This window comes from Lampris incognitus, chromosome 5 (assembly GCF_029633865.1).
Source record: "Lampris incognitus isolate fLamInc1 chromosome 5, fLamInc1.hap2, whole genome shotgun sequence".
Classification (NCBI taxonomy): domain Eukaryota; kingdom Metazoa; phylum Chordata; class Actinopteri; order Lampriformes; family Lampridae; genus Lampris; species Lampris incognitus.
Genome location: NC_079215.1, coordinates 40,532,362 through 40,544,781, shown reverse-complemented (window position 1 = coordinate 40,544,781; position 12,420 = coordinate 40,532,362). Strand labels below are relative to the sequence as shown.

General features: G+C 44.8%; 1 protein-coding gene across 1 annotated transcript in view; it reads right to left on the bottom strand.

Annotated features, from left to right (window-relative positions):
* Nucleotides 1–12,420, bottom strand: part of LOC130112992 (FERM and PDZ domain-containing protein 1) — a 44,054-nt gene that overhangs the window by 21,261 nt on the left and 10,373 nt on the right. The window contains exons 5-6 of the mRNA XM_056280512.1: nt 8,952–9,056; nt 4,590–4,685 (exon numbers count right to left, since the gene is read on the bottom strand). Of these exons, the coding sequence (XP_056136487.1) occupies nt 4,590–4,685; nt 8,952–9,056 (201 nt within the window). The remainder of the gene's footprint in view (nt 1–4,589; nt 4,686–8,951; nt 9,057–12,420) is intronic.

Here is a 12,420-nt window from a genome sequence, read left to right as displayed (position 1 = left end):
CCCATAATTCACTCTACATATCATACCAAAAACCATGCTATGAAGTCCAAGGAACTCTGTAGACCTCTGTGATAAAATTGTGATGAGGCATAGATCAGGGCAAGGGTATGAAACCCTTTCTAAAGCTTTGAGTGTTCCCAGGAGCACAGTGGCCTCAATAATTGTGAAATAGAAGACATTTGGAACCATTACATTACAGTCATTTAGCCGATGCTTTTATCCGAAACAACTTACAATAAGTGCATTTACCGTAGGAAATCAGGAGAACTACTAGTCATCAGAGGTCATAAGTGCATCTTCTCTCTAAACAAGCATCTAAGAGCAAAACCAGTGCTAAAGTAAAAGCACCAGGACTCTTCCCAGAGTTGGCCGTCTGGACTCTTCCAGTGCTAAAGAAAAACCATCAGGACTCTTCCCAGAGTTGGCCGTCTGGCAAAACTGAGTAACCAGGCAAGAAGAGCCTTGGTCAGGGAGGTGACCAAGAACCCAACGGTCACTCTCACAGAGTAGTTCAGAAGTCCTTTGCAGGAATGGGAGAACCTACTGGGAGGACAACCTTCTCAGCATCACTCCATCAATCAGGCATTTATGGAGGAGTGGCTAGATGGAAGCCACTCTTGAGTGAAAGGCATGTGACAGCCTACTTGGAGTTTGCCAAACGGCATTTAAAGGACTCTAAGAGCATGAGGAAAAAGACTCTCTGGTCGGATGAGACCGAAATTGAACTCTTTGGGCAGGACTCCAAGCACTATGTCTGGTGGACACCAGGCACTGCTCATCATCTGACTAATACCTGCCGCCACCATGGTGAAGCATGGTGATGGCAGCATCATGTTATGAGGGTGCTTCTCAGTGGCAGGGACAGGGAAACTGGTCAGAACTGAGGGAAGCATGAATGCAGCCAAGAGAGGTCCTTGAAGAAAACCTACAGAGTGCATGTGACCTCAGACTGGGGTGATGGTTCACCTTTCAGCATGAGAATGACCTGAAACATACAACCAAGACAATGCCGGAGTAGCTTCAGGACAAGTCTCCGACTGTCCTTGAGTGGCCCAGCCAATGGCCAGACTGAAACCCCATAGAACATCTGTGGCGAGACCTGAGGATGCTTCCCATCTGTGAATGTTCTCATTCATCCAGGTCATAGTTATCCAAAGGAGTTGAATCAAGAGCAACTGGACTTGGCATATATCTATGAAGACGTTTCGCCTCTCATCACCACCTATCTCCCACTTACAATGCCATCCTTTCATCTCTACCCAGGAGACTCAAGAAGCCTAGCCTCCAAGAACAACAGTCAGTCACTAACGGCTCCAACGACTCTCATGACCACTGAACAATGAAGTCGAAACTAACACCCCCAATGACCGTCACTGCTAAACAAATGCAAATCAATAGCTCCGATGGCGACGGGCCCGGCTGGACATCAGAGCAAAGGAGAGCCACGCATATCATAGCTCCGATAACGACGGGCGCCGCCATAACATCGGTACACAAAAGAGCCACTCATATCTATGGCTCTGTTAGCGACGGGCGTTGGTAAACATCGGATCACAAAGAGCCACGCATATCAATACCTCTGACAACGACTCCTAGAGGATAAATTCTGAGTCTCATCACCATCCAGTCAGACTAGCTTGGTCTAGTCAGAAAGGCACGAACTGAGGAAGCCTCTTGGATGAGAGGCGAAACGTCTTCATGGATATATACCAAGTCCAGTTGAGCTTGATTCAACTCCTCTGGATTTCCATCCAATCTGATGGAGCTCGAAACGATCTGCTGGGAAGAATGGGATAAACTGCCCACATCAGGTATGCAAAGCTTGTAGAGATTTACCGAAGCAGATGAAGCTGTAATTGCTGCCAAAGGGGCTTTTAAGTACCAAATTAAGGGTTTGAATACTTGTATAAATGAAATGTTTATGCTTTTGATTTTTAATAAATTTGAAAAAAATTCCAAATACTTTATGTGTTATTGAATGAAGCTTGATGGGTAAAAATGGCAATTTTATCCATTTTAAATTGAATCTACAACACACACAAGTGTGCAAAAGGTGAAGGGGTCTGAATACATTCTGAAGCCACTGTACAGCAGGAGGAAACAGGAAGGACAGTTGGGTAATTGAAGCCAAATTCTAATGAAGACAGCAAATGCTACAGTAGTGGGCTGACCTAACATGCTTATGAAAATCTCATTCCAGTAAAAGGGCTAACTGAGATGACTGTTTTTTTTAAATCTTTTTATAAAATTCGGTGGTTCCAAACTGGGTAGCAAAAGTCAGTAGGTTTTGCTGGCACGTTGCTATCTTGACTCCAAGCCATTGACTGTATACATAAGTGGACAGTGTGACACCTTTCACTCTCATTGTGCCATTTTGAAGCCAAACTATTGCCCTTTGGTCACCACCATCTTGTTTGCATTTGTGCAGTAGATACAACTCTGGAAACCAGAGTTTGAGTGTGTGTGTGTGTGTGTGCTTAGTGACTGACCTGCCTGCTTTGAGTAGAGCTGTCAGTGAGCTCGGGCCCAAACACACTCTTTTCGATATTGTAGTGAATTCGGGGGGCAACCACAGGAACTGCCGCGGCGCGAACCCGTATCACCCGCACTGCAGGAGACATCGCTGACCGCTCGACTGAAGGGTCAGACCCGTTAGCCAGCGGCCAACATGTCTACTTATCCTTGCATGTTACACTACTCCCCCCATTCAGGAAAGCGTGTCCGTGCGTATCCCACTTCTGATACCAATGTAGCGAATTTGGGTGGCAACCACAGGAACTGCCGTGGCCGGGACGCAAACCCGTAACGCCCGCACCGAAGGAGACATCGCTGACCGCTCGGCTAAAGGGTCAGACCCATTAGCCAAGGGCCAACGTGTCTACTTATCCATGCTCGTTACACTACCCCCCTTCCTCGGGAAGCGCATCCCCGCATTTAAGCATATCAGCTCCTTCACGCCTCTGGGCGCATACGCTTCCGATGGCCTTACGGTCTCACCATCCCACTTCTGACACCAATGTAGCGAATTCGGGGGGCAACCACAGGAACTGCCGCGGCCGGGACGTGAACCCGTATCGCCCGCACCACGGGAGACATCGCTGACCGCTCGACTAATGGGTCAGACCCGTTAGCCAGTGGCCAACGTGTCTACTTATCCTTGCACGTTACAATATCTTTTTCAATAACTTCCATAAATAAGTTATTTGAAAGATAAATACGGAGAGAGATCCTCTTTCCTCACTCCTTTCCTCATCCCCCCTCAGAGTGTCAGACACTCTGAGTCAGTAGTTATTAGACTGGCCCTTCGACTTATTTTACCCTGTCAGTGTTTGTGCTGTTTGTTTCATGCTGCAGTAAAACAGTATAGATAGGGTGTTATATGCTGGAGCATGGTGCACATATGTTTATATATTTTATTCTTATTTCTATTTCTTATTTTATTTTCTATTTCTGTTTTTCTTATTTCTATTTATTTTTATTTTCTTGTTATCTTGTACCCTATTAGTTTTTAGTTTTTCTTTACTAGAGCGCGAGTGTCTGTAATAGGACCCAATTTCCTCTTGGGGATGAATGAAGTATTCTGATTCTGATGTTAACATCAAGGGAACCAGTTGAAATGACTGAAAACACGAGGGAAAAATGTATTGACCATATATTTTGATTCTTTAATTTAGTCCGTGGTCTGTTCACTTGCATGAGTGTGGAAAGGGTTAAAAGTTGTTGTGTAAAGTGCTGCTAGAAAGCAGCAGGGATATTTGGCTTTGCTTTACAAACCCAGTTTTTGGCCCAAATCGTTTGTGGCTCATTATCTAACTGGATTTCTTTTTATTTTCTCTTCTATGTTTTCCAACTTTGGCACAGGTAATTCCATGTCTAGCCCTCCTTAGGCCCAGCCACTGCACGGCCCCTACAGTTGGTAGGAGAGGACACAGACTGGCCACGTGCTTCCTCCGCTACATGCAGAGCCAGCCAACTGTTGCTTTTCACCTGCCAGCTACAGGTTTCTGTTGGGCAATGTAATGCATGTGGAGGCTCATGCTGTTTTGCCCAAATCCCCCCGCAGTTGTACAGACACCCCACCACCTGTAGGAGTACCGATTTCAAATGGCTGGACACAGCACCCCAGCATTATAGCATGCCCCATGAGGCACAGATGAATGAGGTAATATACCATGATTTGAAATATGAATCTTGCTGTTGGGACACTAAGTATTATGAGTTGAATACAGGCTTGATGATAGTGTTAGATTACCTTTGGCTGATTAAGGTGATTATATTATCTTGCCTGGCATACCCAAAAGGTCAACACTGAGACATGAATAAGCTACGGTAGAATCGTTTTAAAGACAAGACAGTAGCAATAAAAGAAAACAGGCTTCACACTCAAGGAACTGTTCAATGAGGAATGATGAAGCATGAACTCATCAGGGAAGCATGAACACTGGTTATGAAGGTATCAAAGTAGCTACAACAGTGAACAGCATGAGTATAGTATTGCACTGAGCCCCGCTGTGAAACAACTAAGTGGATGATGAACTGTAGCAGATGGGGATACAGTCGATGTTTGACTAGTTATGACTGCTACGTACCTTCACTGTGGTGTTGGGTTCAAACTTGAAGGCCTTTGTCTGGCCATTCTCCAGATACACCTTCAGGACGTTGGGGAGGAAGAGAAGCGAGTTGCCCTGGAAACCACACACAGGTCAAAGGAAGAGTCAGATGAGATTTATGACGACTGTAAAATGTGTCTTTATGGATGCTCAGTAATCCAGGTAAGGACATCACAGAAACATTGTGTCCAGATCAACCGATAAGATTTTCCGTGACTGTAAAATGTGTTTGTTACACTGAGATATGACTATAGCCTGCTAACAAAGAGATGTTTTTTTAATGCGTGTGTGCGTGTGTGACCGTGCTTTACTGTAGGCATACCAACTTCTCTTTCTCTGTTCTGTTTAATAGATACCCTTGCAACTGTCTATGCTCAGTCTTTATTGACAAGTTTCAGCTCTTAATGTGCACATCCTCTCTTCATCTCTCTCTACCCCCCCCTCTCTCTTTGAACTTTTTTTTTAAATGTCCCCTTTTTTTCTCCCCAATTCACACAGCGCATAACTGTAGTCCACTGACTTCCCGTTTCTACTGCAGCGGTCATACCAGGTTCTTGTTTGTTGACATTTGCCATTGACAATGGCATATTTCCCACGATGTCTACAAGATTTACCATGGATAAATGTCAATGACACGCACAGAATGGTCGACAAACTTCCACCCGCGCCTACCAGCAAATGGGTGGAAAGTTTCAAGTTGTACATATCAAGTTACGTTCGGATGGACGGACAGATGCAACTTGATATGTAAGACTTGAAACTTTTCATCCGTTTGTTGGTAGGTGGACGTGAAAGTTCGTCAACAATTACCCCTGGACAATTACCCCACTCTTCCAAGCCATCCCGGTCACTGCTCCACCCCCTCTGCTGATCTGGGAAGGGCTGCAGACTACCACATGCCTCCTCTGATACATGTGGAGTCACCAGCCACTTCTTTTCACCTGACAGTGAGGCGTTTCATCAGGGGGACATAGCACATGGGAGGATCACCCTATTCCCCAGTTCCCCCTCCCCCATGAACAGGCACCCCCACCAACCAGAGGAGGCGCTATTGCAGCGATCAGGACACATACTCGCATCCGGCTTCCCACCCACAGGCACAGCCAATTGTGTCTGTAGGGAAGCTCAACCAAGACAGAGCTAACACGGGGATTCAAGCCGGCGAGCCCCATGTTGGTAGGCAACGGAATAGACTGCTACACCACCCGGATGCCCCAATTTCAGCTCTTAAAGTGCACATCCTCCCTTCATTTCTTCCTCACTCTGGTCACTCACAGATCGATCTCTCTCTCTCTCGCTCTCTCTCTCCTTTAATGATATTAGGAAGTGTTGCAGTTGTGATATAATGCAGCATTAATGCCTATACACTGTGAATTGCAAATGGATTACTTTCAAAGTTTAGAGAACCGCCTCTATGTCTCTCCCCTCCTCTATTTTGCTCATTTTCTCTCTTATAGAAATGGGGAACACAACAGTGTTACTCTCACCTGTTTCTCTCTCTCTCTCTGTTTCTTCCTCTCTCACCCATCTACCTAATCTGTTTTTACTGCCTTATCATCTTAGACGTTAAGAGAGGAAGATGAGGCAGATATTGAGCCATCGAGGCCCTGTGACTGGCTGCAGCCTCTGTGGTTTCCTCATCCGACCACCTCAACATCCGCAGGCAGGATGGGGAACTCTAAACCAATAAAAGCTGTGCTTTCAAAAGGAAGACTACACCGGGGGGATGCTGAGCAATCAAAAACTATAGCAGCATGTCCTATTTTCTATGCTATTCACAATGTAAATAACATAGACTTTCTGTGTCAAAAGCTTCTCTATTGGTAGTTTGAAAATATAATTTTTATTTTCAAAATACAACCTAATAATGATGGTGCTGTATTGCTGTGTAGGCCTATTTCTCTATCTACATTCTGTGGTGTAGTGAGGAGTAGAGTTAGTCTAATTAATTTAGGACATATTAAATAGAGTCCACACCCAAAAGAACCAGGCAGAGAACTAAAGCTGCTGCATGTCCTGTCGTGATCTGCAGAGTGGACCCGAGCACAGACACAGACTTGGGGATAAATAAATGAGATGGGTTTATTAACACAAGGAAGTGGGGAATGCTGACAAAATAAAGAGGGGAGATGGCTAGCAAAGGCGGGCAGATAGGCAGATAAGCAGGGTGAGAGATGATCCTGGGTGCAGAAGGGGAGACAGCGATTAGGACAGGATAACACCAGAAAAATAGGTAAACAAAGCATGAGGAATAATCTCTAAAATGATTAGAGAGGCCTTAAGCTTCTCCAGAAAGACAAAGAAAGAAAGCCACTTCATTTCGATATTGTACAGTTACAATGAAATTTGTTCTCTGCATGTAACCCATCCTATAGTATAGGAGCAGTGGGCAGCTGCAGCACCCGGGGACCAACTCCAGTTCTTCTTTCCATTGCCTTGCTCAGGGGCACAGGCAGGAGTATTAACCCTAACATGCATATCTTTTTGATGGTGGGAGGAAACCAGAGCACTCAGAGGAAACCCACGAAGAGAACATGCAAACTCCACACAGAAAGGACTTGGGATGGCCTGGGTTTGAAACCAGGATCTTCTTGCTGTGAGGCAACAGTGCTGACCACTGGGCTACCATGCTGCCCAACTGGCTCAGTTTCAGTACCAACTGTAGCTGAGACAATGATCTAGTGATGAGTGGGTGAAGAGCCGGAGTAGACATACTGCAGGAATACAGGGAAACATAGGGAAAACTGGGTGGCACGGACCCAGTAGCCATGACATGCCCTCAGCTACAGACTCTACAGACATCCTGATGGTTTTAAATGTTTTAACCCCTTAATGTCTTTGGTTCTAATAAATCAAATGTTGAGTCCTCAACTACCATCTTCATCCATGTCTCTGTGCTGGAGAGCCCCGGGTGTGGTGCAGCTTTGCTACACCTTCATCGAGGCTTGAATGTGTTCTATGTTCTCCAGTTTTTTCTCTCCAAATTTTGGTATTTGTGTAGTAATGGGATACATACATTTACTTACAAGCTGTAGCTCAAAAGACTGTCACTGAAGAAGAGGAGCTTTGTTCACAGACAAGATGAAGTAAAACTGCTATATTTATGTGTGCCACACAGCCTTTCCCAGGAGGCTCATCCCCAGTGGCAGACACAATGCACAATGAAAAGCAATAACACTATGGCAGCAAAATGAATTTAATTACATGCTAAAGAAAAAAGGTTACCTGGTGCCACTTTAAATTGTTCTCACATCATCTTTAAGAACAGATCGGTGCAGCTTGAACAAAAATTTGACTCAGTGGTGTGAGCAATCTATTTTGGGATAAAGTCACTGTTTGGTTTCTCATCAACTGGGACATCTTTCCTCCCATCTGAAAATACTTGTCCCAGCTTTATGGTATTTAGCCACTGGGAGAATAAGTTACTTACTTTTCTTTTTTTTTTGCCCCCTTTTTCTGCTAAATTGTATCCTATTACCCCGGCCATCCAAGCTGTCCCAGTTGCTGCTCCACCCGAGCAGCTGCTTGCTGCTCTGCTGAGGGCTGCAGACTACCACATGCCTCCTCTGACACATGTGGAGTCACCAGCCGCTTTTTTTCACCTGACAGTGAGGAGTTTCGCCAGGGGGATGTAGCACGAGGGAGGATCACGCTATTCCCCTTCCCCCCTGAACAGGTGCCCCAACCAACCAGAGGAGGCACTAGTGCAGCGACCAGGACACATACCCACATCCGGCTTCCCACCCACAGACATTGTCAATTGTGTCTGTAGGGATGCCCGACCAAGCTGGAGGTAACACGGGGATTAGAACCGGCAATCCCCATGTTGGTAGGCAACGGAATAGACCACTGTGCTACCCAGATGCCATTGGTCACTTTAATTAGTAACGCTAGACACAGACAATGAACCCAAGAAGTGATTTTTTATGGACTGTAATCTGGGGGAAGTAAGCGAGTCAGTCCCCAACCATTAACGATGACTCTGAAGGCCTCTGGAATCAGAATCTAAAGTGGTCTATAGTGGAAGTTTGTGGTTTTACACAGCAGCTATACTGCATATAGAATACATGCATCTTGTCTTGGCTGAAATAAGCTTAAGAAATAAAACAATCAAGTTTCCTAATTCATTAAGTTAAATATAATGAAGCAGTTCAGAGGACGGTAACTCTGATTTTCAAATACATAGCTTCTTGTCCTACTGACATCCACAGACATGCTAACAAATGCTGCTTTCTTTCAAATATAAGGCTGATGAGTCAAATTTCTTTTTGACAGAATGATGAGATGAAAAGACTTCTAAGGTACATTAACTATCCTTTTTACTATAATTCCCACTCCCACCTGAGAGTGTCCATTGACTTCCACCTCCTCAGCAAAGCGGACCTTCACAGGGTTGGTCTTCAGCTTGGCCCGTTTCTCTGGTGTGATGAAAGATGACTTTGGGCCCTGAGGGGAAATAAGTGAAAAGTTAGTTATGCCACATAATAAATACGGTTGTATAAAGAGTCGGTTGTATAAAGAGTCATATTTTCAAAGAAAATTGAAGTATATGTGAAAGTTAAATGATACACCCGCTCCCAAACACTTTATCACCACCCTGCTTTGTACCTAATGCTTGTCGACTCCACCAAACATGCCATTTCCATGAGTGAACATTTAACACATGTGAACATATACAATTAATAATCAGTGTTCAAGAAATACAAATGAATATAATTATTCTTTATTATCATCTCCACTCATCGAAAAAGTGCAATTTTTTTTTCTTTCATCATCACCAGAGTTGAGAGGCTTCAGGTTATATTTAAATATATATATACACACTCACTGGCCACTTTATTAGGTACACCTTGCTAGTACCGGGTTGGACCCCCTTTTGCCTTCAGAACTGCCTTAATCCTTCGTGGCATAGATTCAACAAGGTACTGGAAACATTCCTCAGAGAGTTTGGTCCATATTGACATGATAGCATCACGCAGTTGCTGCAGATTTGTTGGCTGCACATCCATGATGCGAATCTCCCGGTCCACCACATCCCAAAGGTGCTCTATTGGATTGAGATCTGGTGACTGTGGAGGCCATTTGAGTACAGTGAACTCATTGTCATGTTCAAGAAACCAGTCTGAGATGATTCGAGCTTTATGACACGGCGCGTTACCCTGCTGGAAGTAGCCATCAGAAGATGGGAACACTGTGGTCATAAAGGGATGGACATGGTCAGCAACAATACTCAGGTAGGCTGTGGCGTTGACATGATGCTCAATTGGTACTAAGGGGCCCAAAGTGTGCCAAGAAAATATCCCCCACACCATTACACCACCACCAACAGCCTGAACCGTTGATACAAGGCAGGATGGATCCATGCTTTCATGTTGTTGACGCCAAATTCTGACCCTACCATCCGAATGTCGCAGCAGAAATTGAGACTCATCAGACCAGGCAACGTTTTTCCAATCTTCTATTGTCCAATTTTGGTGAGCCTGTGCGAATTGTAGCCTCAGTTTCCTGTTCTTAGCTGACAGGAGTGGCACCCGGTGTGGTCTTCTGCTGCTGTAGCCCATCTGCCTCAAGGTTCGACGTGTTGTGTGTTCAGAGATGCTCTTCTGCATACCTCGGTTGTAATGAGTGGTTATTTGAGTTACTGTTGCCTTTCTGTCAGCTCGAACCAGTCTGGCCATTCTCCTCTGACCTCTGGCATCAACAAGGCATTTTCGCCCACAGAACTGCCGCTCACTGGATATTTTCTCTTTTTCGGACCATTCTCTGTAAACCCTAGAGATGGTTGTGTGTGAAAATCCCAGTAGATCAGCAATTTCTGAAATACTCAGACCAGCCCGTCTGGCACCAACAACCATGCCACGTTCAAAGTCACTTAAATCACCTTTCTACCCCATTCTGATGCTCGGTTTGAACTGCAGCAGATCGTCTTGACCATGTCTACATGCCTAAATGCATTGAGTTGCTGCCATGTGATTGGCTGATTAGAAATTTGCGTTAACGAGCAGTTGGACAGGTGTGCCTAATAAAGCTGCCGGTGAGTGTATATATATATATATATAGTCAGATTGAAATATTTTTTTAGGACAGAAATCTTCTGAGATTTTAAGCAACAAGGATGAGGAAACAAGTGTTGGTGGAAAATCTGATCATTCGTTTTGAGAAGGAAAACTATTACCAGCAGAGACCTTCAAGAAACTAACAAAGACATTTTGTAGTGAACTATGAATCTGACATCTATGGTGGTCTTCATTGTGCTGATGACAGGAATCGCTGGAGAAAAGCCAGTAGACTTACCCATCTGCTGCTGCATGTTGCTAACACATTAATCAACTCTATTGATAGAGATCAGCTGTGTGACCCTGTGATGCAAGTCTATATCATTCTGTACACACACACACACACGAAGTGCATACACACTCATGCAGATATATACAGATATGCACTCAAATATTCACCACACACACACACACACACACACACACACACACACACACACACACACACACACACACACACACTAACTGAACAAATGTGTGAACACACACACATACTATATATATAGCGTTTTTTCCGAAACCATTAATGGTGTTGCGTGCTCGACTAATGAGGAGCGGAATATCAACACGGATACAGGAAAAATATTTGAGTGCGAGACGCACGAAACAGGCCTGTACTGCTTTGCATTAAAATCTTTTTTCCTGTATCCGTGTTGATATATATATATATATACACACACACACACACACACACACACACACACACACACACACACACACACACATACATACATACAGTGTGCACACATACCCAAACACTCTCACATAGGAAAACAACCACATACACAAATTGGGAGATGATGGAGTGTGTGCTCAGGTGTATGACCATGACATGGTAAAAAGCTGTGATGTTTAGATGTGTGTTTCATAATCCATCTATCTATCCATCTATCTATCTATCAATAAATCAATCAATCACATAGAATGTCCACAATCAAGCCAAACTGGCAACATTGGAGCATAATCATTCCCTTATTGGACAGTCATAAGAGTGTCAAATCCAGCAGCCTGACTGGTTAATGTTGATAATTGTCCACTGTTTATGTGAGCGTCAATGTATATGTGGAAGAGAACATTGATATAATTTGTTAATGATTGTGCATTGCCATCAACTAACAGTTGGGATGGCAGTTTTTTGTTTTCAACTGATAACAGAAAAACATACATATAAGCATGCACCTACATTGATTAAGATCCCAATAAAGATTCCGCTTCCGCTGTGGGAAGATGGTGGTACGAATTCACGTTTGCGGCGGCCTCACCCAGTAACATCCATGCAGTGTCTTTCTCCACATCTGCATCTAAATTTTTTGTCTTCGTTTGATGGCTGGAAGAGCTGGCACTGGATCGGCTGGGAGAGCTTGGTCTGCTGAGTCCTGTGGGCTCAGGGACCACAGCCCTGCCTGGAGCTGTGCCCGAAGAGGTAACACCAAGGGCGGTCTGACAGGACGCGGAAGTGGGGCAGGCTAAGTTAACTGCTAGCCCATACAGACCGGCAGTTCCGATAACACCAAGGGCGGTCTGACGGCGGCCTCGCCTAGCCTTGACTGTGTTTTTAGTGTCGTCGTGTGGATTGCAGGGAGGTGTGTTGAAGGTGTCTGGCTGGGAGAGCTGGCGTAGAATCGGCTGAGAGAGCTTGGTCTGCTGTGTCTTGTGGGTCCAAGGTCCATGGCCCTGACAAGAGCTGCACCCGAAGAGGAAACACCGAGGGCGGTCTGACAGGATGCAGAAGCAGGGCAGGCTAAGCTAACTGC